This window comes from Canis aureus, chromosome 25 (assembly GCF_053574225.1).
Source record: "Canis aureus isolate CA01 chromosome 25, VMU_Caureus_v.1.0, whole genome shotgun sequence".
Lineage (NCBI taxonomy): Eukaryota > Metazoa > Chordata > Mammalia > Carnivora > Canidae > Canis > Canis aureus.
The window spans coordinates 40312362-40330836 of record NC_135635.1 but is presented as its reverse complement, the minus strand read 5'-3'; the positions used below and the strand labels follow the sequence as shown (position 1 = coordinate 40330836).

Here is an 18475-nt window from a genome sequence, read left to right as displayed (position 1 = left end):
GTATGTCCAAAACTTTCTTTAAATATTTTTTTGATGTCCTAGTAGCATTTGGTACTGAGCTTCCTCTCCTTTTTTTCCTTCCCTCTCTTTTCTCCTTAGTAGTAATAGATTGGCTTTCCTTGGGGATGGCTTAGAACTGGATACAACATTTTAGACTGAGGCACTTCAATTCTTCGGAAAAAAAAAATTGTTTTCAATTTAATGAAGCACGTGGGACCCCAGAGTCTGTGAACCTAAGCAGCAGGTGTTCTCATGCGTGCAGAGTTTGCTCTGAGGTTCCAAGCCCCTCCCGAGACCCCTACCACCTGTCATTCATATGGATTGGGGGCATTGCCCTTTAAACCTTCTGAGCCGTGGGTGGTGTTTTCTTCTGCTTTCGCAAACACCTCTAAAATCTCCTGAGGACAAGAACAGCTACATATTACCAGACAGCAGAGCATCATGGTCTCAGCGGTGAGGTCTCACTCATCCCCTACCAGCCCCATGAACTCGGGCTTGTTATTCATCTCTCTGTGGCTCAGTCTTCTGACTCTAAAATGGTCATGTTAAGACTCCCAACACCTGGGCACCTGGGTGGCTCAGTGGTTGAGCATCTGCCTTTGGCTCAGGTTGTGATCCTGGGGTCCTGGGATTGAATCCCACCTTGGGCTGTCCACAGGGAGCCTGCTTCTCCCTCTGCCTGTGTCTCTGCTCCTCTCTGTGTGTCTTTCATGAATAAACCAATAAAATCCATAAAAAAAAATAAAGACTCCTGATGCCCTTGAGGGCTGTTCTGAGGATTAAATATACTGATAAATAGAAAGTGCTTGGAGCAGTGTTTGGTGTGTGCATGCACACATGTGTACATACATACCCCACAACCATGGGCTCATGTGTCAAGTTCCTAAACTTCTCAGGCTTCCCAGAAGTAATATGAAAGCAATGAACAATTTCCTGGCACTACAGTGAAAAGTCTGTGGCATGATCTATGTATAGTGCCCACCAGTGCCCAGTACATGATGCGTACTCCATTAAAACCTGGCTGCACTTCAGTGGCCTCCGGGGCAGCAAAACTGCAAGACATTGGCTACATTTAAACAGCTCACAAACAAAGCCATGTTCAAGAGAATTGGAGACTCTGACTTGACACAGTCACCATTCCTTGAGTACCTGCAAGAAGCTCAACCCTGTAACTCGCAGAGGCCTGCCGGAGAGTGAAATATCAACTGCACAGCTCCACACACTACCAGCACTGTGCACATGGTCTTGGAAGAGGAAGAGGAGGCATGGCAGCAGAGCTAGAGATAAAGAATGATAGAAACAAGCTGCTGGTGGCGTCTTGGTTACTCAGTCTAGAAACGTCCTGTGAGCGCTGCCTCCCCACTCTGTCTCCAGCTAGATTTCCTTACAACTGGAGTGTGGACAGGCTTCCCTTCCAGGCCAAGTCCAACCCATGCCTACATGGGTCAGGATAAGAACCTACAGTTTTCAGGAGCACTAGAATCCTGCTCCCTCTGTGTGGGCTCAGAAGCTTGCTGCCTCAAAGGCATGGTATATCCCTGTGTCCAAAGGAGGAAGCTGCTTTGCTATGCGAGTGTGTGTCCCCCCGATATTCATACATCGGAAACCTAATCCCCAAGGTTATGGTATTAGAAGGTGGGGCCTTTGGGAAAGGCTCAGGCCATGAGAGTGGAGCCATCATGAGTGACAGGAGTGCCCTTGTAAAAGAGGCTCCAGAAAGGCCCCTAGTCTCTCTGCCATGTGAGGACACAGACAGATGTCTGTGAACTGGGAGAGGACCCTTCCTCAACCCTGTTGGTGTCTTGATCTCAGACTTTTAGCCTCCAGAGGATGAGAAACACATTTCTGCCATCTATACCCACCCTGAGGTATTCTGTGATAGCAGATGAACAGACTAGGGCCAAAGCATACCTTGAGCTCGTCTACATGGTGACTCTTGTCACCTTGCCCCGTACCTAGCCTCCCAGGACATCTGAGCTCTGTCTGATTTGCCTGGGAATCTGAGGTCCTGATGTCCTTCCCAGCTCTTGTTTGTTTCCCATCCCAGGAACCAGACCCTTTCCTATGACCACGACCTAAAACTCCTTCAAGAATGAACAGATAGATCACTGGGGCCCATCCTGTCCCTGCCTCCCCCCATTCACTGGGATTCTCACAAACTAGTCCTGATGCTGCTGGACCGGGCTGCACAACTTATATAGAGGGCCTTGGCTGTCAAGGCCCCAAGCTTCATTCACTTTTCCCTAGCGACCCCATACCACCACTGCAGGGTTTAGCTCAGTCCCTGTCTCTGGGCTCCAGATCACGGTGTGTCTTGCACCCAAGCCCGTGATCATTGTTATGTGGTAGCCAGGAAGACAATTACCCCCTTTATCTACCACTGCGGAGCCAACTTCTAACAAATTCTGTTTCTTGTCACAAATATTTGTGGCAAGAATGGCCCTCAGATCGGCCTGATGTCTGGGTCTGTTGGAGGATGCTCCCAAGGAATCGGTCTTCACCACCCAGCCTTGCAGGAAACACTTGGGAACTTGTTGGGGTTGTTTACACCAGCTGTTTGCACCTGGTGAGCAAGGCAGTGGTCACAGCCTCCTCATCAATCAGGAGATCTGAGGCACGAAGCCAGATGGGTCTTAAAGCCAGCGTGAGAATGGCAAAGGAAGCCCCCAATTCTGGTAGAATCCTCACTCCATTAGGTGGCATTCTTCACAGCTCTATGTCCCCATGAAGGCCTGGAGTCTGCAGCCACCCCTTGGCCGGCAGGTGTGCTGGGCACCCCGTGGTACACGGTCACTGCCATCGGTGGGCAAGCGTGCACGCACTGCCGTAAGGGCGCTTCCAACCTTTCAATCCCTCCGTTGTGTCTGTCAAGTCACTGTCCCATCACAACAACTTTACATTCACCTTTCTCATCTCAAAATCTCCTCGGGTCCTTTAGTAAGTAGGAGATAAAGAACGTGTAACTGTCCGCTGTAGCTTCTGCTGCGGCTTGCCGGATGCCCAGCCTAAGGGCATTCCTTGGGGGAAAAAAAAGCCTTTTTGAATGGACGAAGGAAGACAGAGATGCATTTAACCAATAACTGCATTCAGAAACTTGTGCTAAGGTCTACTGTGAGGCAGGCACCACATGGGGGAGGAAGAGAAAGGGAAGACCGAGCAGCTGTCCTCCAGAAGCCCCTCCAAGGCGCTACGGCCTGGCTGGAGCAAGCAGCAGGGACCTTTCCCGCTCATGGAATGTCCATGCACTTCTACACATTTTCCGGCCTCTTCTCAATTAGGCTGCTTCCAGCCAGCATGCTGTGAGCGGAAGTGAGGGACGGTGCCCCAGACCTGTGTGGCTCACAGCTGATGTGGCCGTGTGGCCTCCATCCGTCTGCGCCCTAGAGCGGCTGTGTGAGCCGAGCCCCCCACCCTCACACACTGGATGTGGAGCATGAGTGAGAACAGATAAATGACTTTGCACTATGCACCAGAGATTTTAAGGTTAATTTTTTACCCTGGCAGAGCCTCATCTCTTCCAAGACCAGGAAACACACACACACAAGTCCAGCAATGAGAGAAGACAGTACGTGATGAACTCCAGTGAGTGGAGCAGACAATACAGCCCAAGTGTCCTCGCACCTGCTGCTTTACAGGCCACCAGTCTGTGGTGCGGTGTCCCCTCTGCTGTTCTGCACCCTCCCCTCTGCCTCTGCTACTGCCTCTTCCTAGAGCCCTTCCTCCAGGTCTCCGTGTTCCAGGGCCTTCCTGTCGCCCTGGTCTCAGCCACCATGGTACCACCTCGACAGGCCTTTCCTGACCACTTGACCAGAGTGCACAACCCCAAACCACAGTCACGTGACTGTTTTTGCTTTCTCACCCTCCATAAATATTCCCACTCACTGTTGATCTTTCCAGTATTACAGCGTAAACATAGTGAGAGTAGGGGCCATGTCTTCCTTGTTTCCAACTATATTCCCAGAATCGTGCCTGGCACCCAGCAGGCACGCCACATCTGAGTGATGAACAAGTGAAAGCATGATCTGTGTCCGAGGAGTTCAGAAGTTGGCTGAGTGTCCAGAAAAGGATGGGGGAGGCAGGCCTCTGGAAGTCCCTTAAAAGAAGGGTCGCTGAGGGCCGTGAGAGCACTTACAGCAGCCTAAACACAGCACAGAGGTGGGAACATACAGGGTGATGTCAGGTGGGTCACCCAGGGCGGAGGAGGACACTGGGAAGAAGGTGGCCAAAAGCCTCAAATCTTAGTTTATATTTGATCTGAGACCAAAAGGAAAACTTTCTGTGGGGGCTGATGGGAGTGGTGCTCCCCTCCCCCAGCCAGGGAGAAAGTCTGAGAAAGACTGACTGGGTGGGATTTCCAAGCCAGAGGTCCACAGTCCTTAGGCTGTGATGACAGCCCTCTCAGAGGTGATGATCGTGGACAGGAGGGAGGAAATGATGAAGGAAGGATCCATAAAATTCGTTCCAGAAAAGCTCCCTGTTTTGCCCAATGCCACACATCTGGGGAAGGGAGGGAGAAGGAGCCAGGTCCAGACCTCAAAGCTTCCTTCCATTGGGCTCCCTAACTCAGTGGCTCTTCCACTATACAAAAACACCTCTCTGAGCCTTCTGGGAGCACCCGGTTGCAGGCTGACAAGGGCAGCACCGACGAGGCCCAGACAGGTTCCTGCACGGGGCCCTAATACACCATTTCAGTCCCGTCAGTAAGAAACTCGCATCAGCATCTCACAGAAGGTATCTGCGTTTCAGAGGGAGACTCTGAGTGTGAACTTCAGTAAAATGAGGAGATGACACTTCCCTTGCCGACTGCACAGTTTCTGTGAGAATGAAATGGGATAATGGAATTCTTTTAAGTCTAAAGTCGCTTTAGGAGGATCACTATCAGAAACAACAAATTGTAGTTACTAGAATTTCATCTCCTTTCCAGGGCACAGATGTCCTCACCGGCCCCTGGTTTCACAGCCAGAAGGAGCACCAACTTCCTGGGTGAGGGAAGGGGTGCTATTAAAAACACTGGACATAGCTTCACAGTGTGGATGGTGTTTTCTGGCCTGATGCAAAGAGAATCTGCCCAGCCTGGTAATGGGAGGTGCTCACTAAATACTTGTTAATGAGGTTTTGATCCTGGGCCACACTCTAGCTAGAATTCTAGCCCTCCTACTCTCCAGAGTTGTGGAAGACAAGTGAGATAGAGTAATGCAGATGGCAACAGGGAGATATTTCTGCACCACTGCTGGCTTCCTGCTCCTCTCTTCCCTCCTTCCTGCCAAACACACTCAATAATCTCCTTTATAGTAGGCCTCCCTGCCTCTCTCTTCTCTGTGGCATCCTAGGTTCCTGCCAGGGTAGTTTTACAAGCATATAGCTCCATTCGTGTTGCCCTCTTCAAAAAAATCACCAGTGGTGTGAGGTCAGAGCCCTTGAGGGGGATGGGGAATGCTTCTCTCCACTTCTGATGTCTCCCCAATGTGGAGAGAGTGCGCTTAGTAGTAATGCCCTGCCTAATCTCCTCGAACTCACTCCTTTCCCCTCTCAGGGTACAGAAACTTATTTCATTCGTCTGTCTAGAAGGTGACACTGGCATTTGCCATCTACCCACTTCCTCTGCACTTCCTCTCAGGAGCCAAGGGCCTGCAAGAAGCAGGTGTTCTTCTGGGCCTCCCTCCCCACCATGTCCTGAGACTTGCCAGGCTTCCCTGTCCTCTGCCTCTGGGCCACTGGCAGGAAAGTCTGTCTGTAATCTGGTATTAGGAAACCTCTCTGGCTCTCTGCTAAGCTCCTTCCTCCCATGTAGCCTTCTTTTTAACCTTAAAAGTGAAATCTTTGCCTTTGCCTACATCTGCCTTTGCCTTCCTTCTCAGCTAGTTCAGTGATCAGGCCAGAAAGACGGGTACTTTTTATTGCGTGGCCCTTGAACTCTGGCAAACGCTTTCTCCTTGCCTGTGAAAAGAAGCAGAGCTCTCGGCCTGGCATTCAAGGTCTTCCACTGAAAGATCAGGTCTCAGTCAATGCTCTGGGCCCAGATCCCCCTGTCTGCTGTGCCCTGGGCAATCCAATAGGAACTGCCATGCTGGGCTCCTCTCACACCCTGGACATGCTCTGTTTTCCTTCTTTTGCAGGCGGAGCTCTCTGCTCCTCACTTGGCACCAAAATTCTACCCAGACTTCAAAGAAGTGTATAAGCCCAGCCACATGCACGCCTCCATGGGCCTTTCTTAACCCCAAGGGATCTGATCTCTCTCTTCAGTGTGTACCTCTCATTCTCATTCCTCTGCTAGGAACTCTTGTCCTCCTGCCTATCCTAATACCACTTATCTGTGGGCAAAGCAACTTGATGCCCTTGTCTCAGAGGCCTCCCCTGGGCCCTTAGGAGTGTTGGATGCTCCCCCTAAGTGCTTCCATAGAGTCCTACATGCCACTAGACACACTGAAGCAACATCCTCTGCTGACTCTCCTCAAGAAATTTATATCACTTTGATGAACGTGCACATGCCTCCACTCTAGAAGGTACCCTGCCTACATCCACATAGAAACCAAAAGTCAACATCCACCGTGTGTAGAGCCTGGGCTAGAGAAAGGCACTGAAAGAATCCCTTTAATCAGAATTAGTGAGACCTTTCTGGAATTTTCTGATCCTCTAGGGAAGGTTCTCTTGAAGACCTAACCTATCAAGTGTCTAGCTTCTCACTGGTCAGTGACTTCAAAGTATCATATCATTAATTCAACTTTTCTGAGGCCAGTGAGCAGCGGACAGTCCAGGTCCTCAGATTCAACCAGGAAGAGAGGTGCATGCACGCAGGCCACCCAGGGTAAGTACCATGAGGAAAGGGTCTCAGCTCTCAGCCCTCCCCCCATCTAATAAGCACAAATGCCAAAAAAGTGGCGCTTAGGCAACAGCAGGTTGCGGCTCAAATGACACGTCTGAATACTGAGGCCACCACATTTTTCTCACTGGCTTGAAGCTTGGGAAGTCTGAGATGCCTCTTTGAAGTCTGCTCAGTGCGTGGGGAATGTATGGATTTTCTGGGGCCTCGGCAAGATGGGGATAGATAAGACCCTCCAGGGCTCAAGTATCAAGAGCTTTCTTGACTCTGTAAACACTCCTGGGAAAGTGCGGAGATCTAAAACTTGGTGACTTGTAACCAGAAGTGTTGAACCTGTCTCGTCTTTAGATTAGGCTAAAAAGAAGAGACCCTGTGTGTGATGCTTAGGGGACGGTGAGGCACTCAACTTGGTTGGGCTGGAAGACAACTGATAGATAATGTCCTAGGGAGGATCTTTGCCTGAGGGGAGGCCCCTGGCAGGCCCTGCAAGTACAGAAACACTGTACTTCCTTATTTCTCTGGTTAAAATGTCCCGTGCAAAGCATTTGGTCCCTATCCCTTTTTTCAGTCACCACCACCAAGACCCCTGTGTGCTTTGAGCTGACTGTGTTCAGGGGGCCTTGGGGAAACATGGGATTTTGTGACACAGTACCGATTTTGGTGAGCCATGTGGCCACGGCACCATAGATCTCATCCAGGATGAGGATGACCACGAGGTTGATGATGACCGCTGTTGCTGTCACTGTCACCCGGACATTGGAGCGTGTGGTCTTGTTGAGAGACAGAGCTGCTGCAGTCGTGATGCGGTACACAATGACCCCAAAGACAATGGAGAACGTCAGGGCGATCTGTTTGGGAGACAGGGAGAGTCAGAGCTCAGCAGGCAAGTGCTGAGCAACTACTACTGGCTCAGCCAACTGTCCTATTTGCTACGTCAGGAACTCTATGAACCTGGAGTCCACTCGTGGGTAACAGGGGGCTGCACACCCTCTGGACTCATGTGCAAATTCTGAGGACAGGGGTGCTGTCCATGAGAGAGCACCTTCCATTTTTACCAGATACCAAATGGTCAACAACACACACAAAACCCCAAGAATGCAAACACCAGAGAAGGTGTGTGCAGCACATGCAACATGGTTTCTTTCACTAGGGGACATCCGATCGACTATGGAGGTAAGCTGAACTCTTATTAAACCACAGTGAGTAATACCAGAGAAGGTACCACGTGCTCAATGAAGGGGCTGCGTACAGAGGGGCAAGCTAAATCAGATGGAATAATGGGATAGAAACTGGGATCTCAATGGAAGGAAACAGGGAGCCACTGAAGGTATTTGAGCTGAGAAGCAGTGAATTAGAGCCTCTTGCACTGCATACGGGAGGGCTCCCCAAAGAAGAATAAAGGGAGAGAAACTAGGAGTGAGACTGGTAGACCCTCGATCCTCAGGTAAACAAAACATCACTCAAAGATTTCTCTACCAGGCACCAGGAATGAGGACTCAGATTTCTCATTCAGTGCTGAAATCTCTGGCTGTTTTGTTAAAAGGAAAGTTTACCAGCCACTTGACCTCTAAGGGTTCCCCACTTCTTCTTTCTAGAACCAAGGAATAATAAACTGTGCTCCCAGACCAGCCCATCTCCTCTCCCATCACAGCCCAGGAAGGGCCGTTCCCATGAAGTCCAAGGACATTGGGGGAAAAAAGTGCCCTGAGTGAGCCCTTGGAGAGGGCAGAGGGAGGACATGAGACAGGCCAGGTGGATAACCTGCTCAGAGCAAAATTCTAATTTGTTTCAATCATTTGAAGTCTTCTTTCTTAGAATCCTTTCTGCAGAGGAGGCTGTTTAGGTAGTATTTCCTCTGGGGTCAGGGGAAGGGGGGCTGGCACTGGGTCTGGAGAGCTACTTGGAAACATGGGAAGAAAAGAGTTTCCTTCTGAAACTCTAAACTGTCCTGGATGACATGTTCCCTCCCTAGGAAGAAGAGGAGGAGAAGGCGGTGTGGAGAGGAAAGGAGGGGAGGAGGAGACGGGGCCCTGGCTCAGGCAATGCTTTGCAAGCAGTACTTAGGACCCTGGTGGACCAATGAGGGTCCTCTTTTCCCCCAAAATGAGGACTGGGGACTAGGTTGCAGATGTGTCAAGGTATGAATGTCTTCAGACCTCTGGGGGCTGCCTGGGGATGCTGCGGCCTGGAGGTGCTGGTGGCAGCCTTAGCTAGTTATCCCTGTATGCTGTACAAATATTACTATTTGTCGTATGGGCCACAGTGTGCAAAAGAAGGCCTACCTATGGCGGGCAGGATGGCAGTGTTCTCTGGGTAGAGAGTGTGTGCGTGTGCATGCACGCACACATGTGCACACACATGCATGTATGTCAGGGTGGAGGAGAGGCAAGATGGGAAGGACACTGTGTGGGAGTCTTCTGATGCGGGTGGAGGGTGGGAGCAGCAGAAGCCCCAGCCCCCAGGACGAGGGAAGAATGACGACCATGTGAGTGGGAAAACCTGGACATGACATCACCGTTTTCCAACAATTTAGACATTTTCACTTCCTGTTCCCCTGGGATTGTCACTGCCAGACAGAAAGGGCCTGGAAAACACAGTGTGAGATTCTTTTCCCCCAAAATCACTTTTGCAGTGAAGGCTGGCGATGGTGGTATTGATGAGGCAGGGGGAGGCCAGGGCATCAGAGAGTGTACTTTTGTGGGTGGGTCTGGGGGAAAACAACAATGGCAAAAACAGCTTTGGCTTTGGGGTCTTGGGGGTGGGGCATGGAGGAATGAGTGGGAAGGAGATCAGCTTCAATTCTTCTCCAAGAGGCCCCTGCTGCTAAACTAGGGGAGGAAGAGAACTCTTCACTGCTACCCAGAGTGTGATCTGTGGACCTGCTGCATCGTCTGGGAGCCTCGGAGCATGCAGAATCTCAAGCACAGCACCAGACACACTGGTTCAGAATCTGCACTTGAACCAGATTCCTATTCAAGTTCTAGAGGCACTGCTCTAACTCACTTAGGGAAGTTAAGGGTTTCCACCCTCCCTGCCTCCTCGGCCCTGCCTCTGACACACCCCTCCCCAACCCTCTGCTGCTGCTCTGTGCCATCCTCATCTCTCTGCCCCTGATTTCGCAGGCCACTAGAGAAACCAGGCTCTGACCTGTCCTTCGAGGTTGCCTACTAGCCCCTCAGTAATCACAGTTCTCAAGTTAGAAGAGCACGGAGAAGACCAGCCCAGTCCCATGACCACTTTGCAGATGAGGAAACAGGCATGGAAGGTGCAGTGGCTTGCTCAAGGTCACAAGGCACGGACTACAACCCTCGTCTCCAGGATTCTGGTAGGAGTAAAGGATTTTAGCATTCATGGATCAGCCACATCCTGCCTCCAATCTCATATATAAGGAAACTGAGGCCCAAAAAGCAGCAATGTGATGGGTCTAAGGTCTGGGCAGTTCCTGGCAAAGCTGGGATGCTAACAGTGATAACATCATCATTAACTAGTCCATTTGTGTCCTCTTGATTTTGTTATTGGATGCACATCTTCATGAACACTAATCCTTATAGCAGTAATATAAAATAAGCCTTTTGTGGATGTGATTTAATGACTGTCCAGGATTTGAACCCTGCTCTGTGGCTCCCACATCTACAACCCCAACTCAACATTAGAATATAGCTCATCTAGTACTAAATATAGCTCTGTTTTCACCACCATGGCTGCAATGTTGATTTTGTTTATTAAATTCAGCAAATGTACACTGAGTATATTTTATGTCTGTGATCAGTGTCCCCTCAAATAGACCAAAAGTGGGGGTTGGTCTTGTACTGCATTCTATGCCTCATGCTATTTCATAGCGTTGCCTCACTGTGGAACCTGCCAAAGATTTGCTGGTCTCTGGCTCTAAGAATCTAGTTCCCCAGCACATGAGAACATCATCATGCTCCCCATTGCCTTTGGTATTCTGATCCCATAGCTTTACTTGTGGATATAACCAAACGGCAACAAAAGCCAGGCAACAGAGTCCAGAATCCTATTTAACGCTACGAGGAAGGAGAACAGGTCTGGTCCCTGCCCTCCAGATCTGGCATTCTGAATCAAAGTTGAAAAAATCATTGCACATATACAAGGATGAGCCTTGTAGCAGCTGGACAGAGTACAGGCTCAGTTCATGTGCTTCAAACACTCTGAGTAGAGAGCGGGGGGATTAGAGAAAATCCCACGGAAGTAGTTTTAGGTCAGTTTCCTATGAGAAAGGTTTGGGGAAAGGAATTTTTAAAAAGCAAGCAGAAATGGACAAGTCAGAAGCAACCTGTGCTGAAACCAGGGGGAACATACCCAGTCTAGAACAGGGCATAGAAATAGTAGCTCAATTTTAAACCAGAAACACACTAACGACTTTGACATAATAAGGTGTCCCTGGCAACTTATTAATCTGATTAACTAATTCATTTCTTCATTCAGCCATTCACAAAATATGTCTTGAGTGCCTTCTATATGCCAGTCACCATTCTAAGTGTCAGGGATATAGTAGTGAACAAATCACACAGGATCTTCTAGTGGGGAAAGTCAGACAACCAACTACTAAAACACATCAATTAGTATATCTGGTGTGGTAAATACTATAGAAACAAATACAGCAAAATAGGAGTATAGGGATTTAAAATTTAAAATAGGGTGGTCAGGAAAGATGTAGGTGAGGCATAGGTGAGGAGGTGACATGTCAGCAAGGCTCTAACAGAGGACGTCTGAGGGAAGGGGCTATCAGGCAGAGGGTAGCTAAAGGAGAAAGAAAGGGAGGGGTGGGGGTGGAGAGGAGGATGTAGTGCAAGGATGTACAAGGTTATATAGACAAGGATGTAGTATAAGGATGGTGGCTTCTATATCTCATGAGATGTAGAGCCTTAAGAGAGTTTTGAGCAGAGAAGTGACATGATTTGATCTAGATTTTAAAAAGATGAGTAGGCTGATGATCTATAAAGGCACAGTTAGGAGGCCCCTGTAATAAGTCAGGTTAAGGAGGAGGGTTTCTGATGGCTGGTTCCCAATACACAAGTAGAAGTAAATGACTGTCTTGGGCATGGGAAGGAAGCTCAGGCACCAAGCTCTAGTATAGGGACACTGCTTCTGATAATCCCCTCCCACATAAAAAGAAAACAAAAGAAGTTTAATTCAAAAAGGGAAGAAAGGGGCACCTGGGGGGCTCAGTCAGTGGAGCATCCAACTCTTGCTTTCAGCTCAGGTCATGATCTCAGCCCTCCAATGGGGGCTCAATGCTCAAAGGAAGTCTGCTTGGGATTCTCTCTCCCTCTCCTTTGGCCCCATCCTCACCCCCCATTCATGCTCTCTCTCAACTAATTAAATGCATCTTTGAAAAATTTTTTAAAAAGGAAAGAAATTGAGTTCAACATGTTGGGTTGGAAAAGAAAGAGAAAATTCATCTTTGCCCATGCTGCCCTCTATCACAGGTGGGGAAGAGGAACAGAGCACTGGGACATTGCTTCGTGCTCACCATTCCACAAAAAATAACCCCAGTTAATGTGACAGATTGGCATCCCTAAAACCCTCCCCATGGCCATGGCCTTGGCATCTTCTGCCAAGATTTAGTTACAGGGGGTGGAGGAGGGAAGTATATCAGTAGTCATGTGTGTTGTAGTAGGTGCCTTTGGCTTATCCTAATTCCATAACCAAATCCCAATTTTTTATAAATACTATCATGACCTCTTTATCTCCCACTCCACACCTTGTTCTAGGGCAGTGCCAGGCCCTTTTCTTTAGAATATTTAGACATCTTTTAAAATGAAAAAAAGAAAAAATGAGAACAAGTTAGCACAAAATAAAGATTTTTAAAAATCTAATAGGTAGGAGACTATATAATTTATTGCCCAACCTGGAATATTTTTGAAAGTAAGATGGAGTGCTATTAATCCTTATCTCAGTGAACCCAAGAGAACCTGACTATAAAGGGGTGACCTTTTTTAAGATTTTATTTATTTAATTTGACAGAGAGAGAGAACACAAGCAGGGGGAGTGGGAGAGAGAGAGAAGCAGACTCTCTGCTGAGCAAGGAGCCTGACATGGGGTCAATCCCAGGACCCTAGAATCATGACCTGAGCCAAAGGCAGACACTTAACACACTGAGCCACCAGGTGCCCCTAAAGGGGTGATCTTTAAAGGGGTTCCACCGCATCCCTACCACTCTCTTCTCAGCTTCTGCTCACACAGTCCAGTGCTCAGCACTGGCTGATTACAAGACCCCAGGCATCAGAGAGATATAGCAATTAGTTCTTGGTTCTGATACAGAATCTCCCATTTGTATGAAGATGTAGAGGTAGGTAGGGTTAGAAAAGGGAAGATGGAGAAATAATCATATAATATTTCTAAATAACAACAATAAATTACTGCACCCTCCAGTGTAGTTAGGAGGCCTCTATGGAACTTTTAAAAATATAGAACTTTGGGCAGATGACCCACCACTGACCCAGTTTTCAGTACAGGCAGACCTCAAGAGTATTGTGGGTTTGGTTCCAGACCAGCACAATAAAGCAAATATTGCAATGAAGAAAATCAAATGAATTTTGTGGTCATCCAGTACATATAAAGGTTATGTTTACACTCTACTGTAGTCTATTAAGGGTACAGTAGCATAATGCCTTAAAAAAATCAATGTACATACCTTAATTAAAAAACACTTTATTGCTAAAAAATGCTAACCACCATCATCTGAGCTTCCAGTCAGTTGTAATCACTGATCACAGATCACCATAACAAATGTAATAATAATGAAAAAGTTTGAAATAATGTAAGGATTGCCAACTAGGGGTTTGTGGGTGACTGACTCAGTTAAGGGTCTGACTCTTGGTTTTGACTCAGGTCACATTTCAGGGTTGTGGGATTGAGTTTTGCATCAGGCTCCCTGCTCAGTGGGGAGTCTGCTTGAGATTCTCTTCCTCTCTCTCTGCCCCTCCCCACTTGCATGTTCACTCATGCACATGCATGCTCTCTATAATAAATAAATCAATCTTTTTTTAAAAAAAATTGTTAAATTATGATACAGAGGCAAGAAATAAGCCAAACCCTTTAGAAAAATGGCACAAATAGATTTGTTCAATACAGGGTTACCACAAACCTTCAATTTGTAAAAAATGTTAAAACCTGCAAAGTGTAATAAGATAAAATACAATAAGACAAAGGTATGCCTGTATTTGTCAGTGGTGATGCAGTAACCTATTTGTTGTTGACAGTGATGATGACGAATCCAGGTCCTCTCTTGGACAGCAGACAAGCTTATCTTTTCAGTTCTCTTCTTGCCTGACCTATCACTGGCATCTGACATCATTGATTGCCCTCCCCTTGCAATAGTTTCTTGGCTTCCAGGACTGTTCACACTCTGCCAGCTGTTACTTTTGATCTTGTTTTTTGGATCCTCCTCATGTGCCCAAATTTGAACATGGCAGTGTCTTGGGACTCAACTCTTAGACTTTCCTCTAGCTACCCTCACTCTCCTGGTGATTGTGTACAATCTCATGGCTTTTAATAACACCTATACCATCTTATCAGGTTTCCTCTGAACTGCAGATTTATATTCAACATGAAGGCAATTTCAGAATTCTTCCCTATCCAGGAAGCTTACCTCTAGCTTTTGATTATTCAAGATAACAACCTTAGAGTAATTCTGAACTTCTGTTTTGCACCCTGTAATGAAATTTTTATGGATCCACCTTTTCTCCAAGTATAAGCAGTGCTATTTGCATGGATCTGACTCTTGGCTTTCTGTTTTGTTCCACCAGCCTAATTATATTCCTGCAACAATATCACACTGTCATACTTATTACTGTTTTATAGTAAGTTTCTATTTGGTAGAGTACCTTAGCCCTCTTTACTCCTCTTCAGGAGTGTCTTGACAATATTCTTTTTTTTTTTAATTGATTTATTTATTTTAGGGAGAGAGTGTGTGCAGAGGGAGAGGGAGAGAGAGAATCCTCAAGCAGATTCCCCACTGAGTGCAGAATCTGCCACAGCCTGATCCCAGGACCCAGAGATCATGACCTGAGCCAAAATACTTAGGTGACTGAACTACCTGGGCTCTCCAAGAATGTCTTGACCATTCTTAGCCTTTGTGCTTCCATATAAATTGTCATGGAGAAAATATAAAGATCTTACAATGTTTTTGTTTCATTATTGCCCACTCAACTTATATGCTATTATTATTGTATGCACTGTAATTCTACCTAATTTTTTTCTACCTTATATTTTTTAAGATTTTATTGATTTATTTGAGAGAGAGAGAGAGAGTGAGAGTGCATAAACAGAGGGAGAGTCAGAGGAAGATGGAGAAGCCGACTCCCGGCTGAGCAAGGAGCCCGACATGGGGGCTCAGTCCCAGGACCTGGAGATCATGACCTAAGCCAAAGGCAGATACTTAACCAAACTGAGCCACCCAGACACCCCGATTCCACCTTATCTTTAAATTTTTTTTAAATTATTTAATTTTAAGTAGGCTCCACACCCAATGTGAGTCTTGAACAAATGATCTCAAGAGTCTCACCTAAGCCAGCCAGGTGGCCCTCTTCCATATTTTTAACTCTATGAGAAATCATCATCATTGTTTACAACCAAAGTTTATATAGATTTTCCCACATATTTACCACTTTGTTCTTCATTCCTTCTTAAAACTATGGTTTTTCCATATGAGATCACATCTGAAGTACATTCTTAGGACTTCCTTTAGTGAAAGATTCAGTTGGTGGCAAATCCTCAATATTTGTTTGGCTATAAATACCTTTACTTTATTCTAATACTTCTACATTAGAATTCTAGGTATAGAATTTTAGGTTAGCAATTGTTTTATTTTCAGTACATGAAGATAACACATCACTGTATTCTGGCTTCCAAAAGCTATGCAAAAATCAGTGGCCGATGGAACAATCTCTTGAAGGTCATTTGTCTTTTGATTTCTGACTGCACTTAAGATTTTTCTTGTGTCTTTTTAAAAAAGATTTATTTATTTATTTGAGAAAAAGAAGGAGGAGGGGGTGCATGTGGGAGTGAGGGGCGATGGGCAGAGGGAAAGGGAGAGAGAGAATCCTCAAGCAGACTCCAATTTGTACATGGAGCCCAATGTAGGACTTGATCCCAGGATCCTGAGATCATTACTTGAGCTGAAATCAAGAGTCAGATGCTCATCCAACTGAGCCACCCAGGTGCCCCTTCTTGTGTCTTATATATTCTACGATTTCACTGTCATGAATCTACATGTAGATTTCTTTTTCTTTTTCCTGCTTGAATTTCACTGGGATTCTTCAATCTCTGAGTTGGAATTCTGTTGGCAGAACTACCCAATCAGGAGACCAACAGTCACTGTATCTTGTCCATTACTATTCTCACCTCTTTTTCCAGTAGTGCAATTAAAGACATGTGAAATGTTCTCACTCTATTTCCAAATCTTTAATTTCTCTTTTGAATTTTCAATTTTTTGCCTCCCTATGCTGCACTATGGATACTTTCTTCTAACCTGTACTGCAGCTCACAAATTATCTCTTCAGCTATGTCTAATTTGTTGTTAAACCCACCCACGGGGCAGGGGGAGGAGGATGTATATACAAAATATTATATATATATTAATATGTTCATATTTATGTATATATTCATTATTATATAGTACACATCTCATTGATATATATTCAGTTCTAGAAGATTTATTGGGTGGTTTTCAAATCCTTAAGTCATTTTAAACATAATTTCTTTTTTTTTGCAGATATTTTCAAATGGGGTGTTTTAACCTGTGACTGATATTTCTAGTATCTTTAGTTCTTGCTCTCTCTCCACACTGGTTCTCTTCCATTTGTGCTTTAGCTTCTTATATAATTGATTATTTTTAACTGTATTCTCTTCTTTGCCCTTGAAAAATTATTTTGGGGCATTTTTTGAGGACTGGCGGGATGTGCCTTCCTACAGAGAGAACTTGTGCTTGCTTCTGCTGGGCACCTGGAAACATGACTTGTCCTGAACCAAGTTTATAGCCTGAGGTTCCCTGGTCCTCCCAAGTGACAAATCAGGCCAGCATTCCATGATAGGGATCACCTGTGGCCACTTCTCAGGGTTTTGTTTCCCTTTTTCTTCCTGTTCTCCTTATAATGTTCTTGCAGTCCCATGGATGGGGAAGGGATGTGTTTAGTTCTACTTCATCTTTATTTGGAGAGTGTAGCTCTTTTGTGGTGTTCCATTTTAACGTGGTGAGAACTTCCTGTTAGCATCTCCACTTTGAGCCAGCCACACCCCAATTTTTCTCCCCCTTGCCCCATAAAACCACTCAAAACCAAAGCCCAAGTTCACCTAGATGAGAAGATGCTCTCAAGGCTAAAGCACTTTTAGGGCCCAGGTATTTGTTTCCTTGGTTCCATTTCCCTTAGATGGATCTGTATTAGGAAGAGTCTCATATTCTTTACTAACCTATCATCCCCTCAAGGCTTTAAGAAGAATGAAAAATATATTTATCCAATATTTCTTCTTTTCAGCAAGAGGGGATGCTACAAAGAGCCTCACCTACCACTACTGGAGATAGAAGTCTATTTTACTGATCAGTTTCCTTATTTAGGCACATATTTGCTATCTGGAAACTCCTTAAGGAGAGATTATTTTATTTTCTATTCTATCCCCAATGCCTAAGAATAGTGTCAAGCATACAGTTGGCACCTGTTAGATATATTTTTAAAAAATTTTTTTAAGATTTTAAGTAATGTCTGCACCCAACATGGTCTTCAAACTCACAATCCTGGAGATTAAGAGTTGCACACTCCAGAAACTGAGCCTGCCAGGTGCCCTCTGTTAAATATTTCCTGAATGAATGAATAAACTCTTTGACAATAATATGTATATTGTGGGAGGCTTTGATATGCTAATTAAACTTCATATCACTTCAGTTTAACACATTGCGATTCACCACATATTCCTGAATAAATTCTGCATGCTTTGCTCTTGTTAAGCAATGAGAAGGTAACGAATGCAGATGTCTCAGTTTTGGCAAGGCATCCATCACCTCTGTACTTCATCTGTGAAATGAGGTGCTGAAATAGATGGTGCCTAGGATTCCTTCTAATTTCTGTGATTAAGACATGGCTCCTGTCCTGTTGTCCTGGTCACAACAACTATAATAACCTTGGGTCAGGGCCAGAGGTAATGTTGATAAGGAGGTCCAGAAAATTATGATTTCAGTCCCAGAATAAGCAACTATAACCCCACAACTAATGTGTAGTCCTGCTCAGAAATGATGGAAGGACACAACCTTCCTTTTTAAAACACAAGTTCCATCCTTGAATACTAGAAGGAATCTACCATAAAGGGGGGTGGGGAGGGCAAGGGGTCTCAGTGATCTGAGCTTAGTTCTCTGAGTTTCACCTTCCTGAAGTCTTCTCGATCCACTCACTGTGGTCTCAACCATCCTGGCTCCCAAGAATGATGTGCTACCACCTCACTGATCTGACTCGAACGTGAACCACAGACCCATTCTTCATCTTCCCTGATACACCTGAGATTCATCTGGGTCTTTTGAAAAGGTTCTTCCAAACTCTAACGGAGCACACAGGGAAATAAACACAGTAAGTACAGGGAAGCTACAAAACTGGGCTCACACAGAGCCCAAGCTGGCTGTCTTCTGTGGTTTCCAGGCTCTGT

At 46.0% G+C, this 18475-nt stretch overlaps 1 protein-coding gene across 4 annotated transcripts in view; it reads right to left on the bottom strand.

Moving 5' to 3' along the window:
• ANO2 (anoctamin 2) overlaps positions 1–18475 on the bottom strand; it is a 343520-nt gene that overhangs the window by 58264 nt on the left and 266781 nt on the right. For all 4 annotated transcript variants that reach the window (XM_077871350.1, XM_077871352.1, XM_077871354.1 and 1 more), the window contains one exon: positions 7473–7668. In XM_077871350.1, the coding sequence (XP_077727476.1) occupies positions 7473–7668 (196 nt within the window). The remainder of the gene's footprint in view (positions 1–7472; positions 7669–18475) is intronic.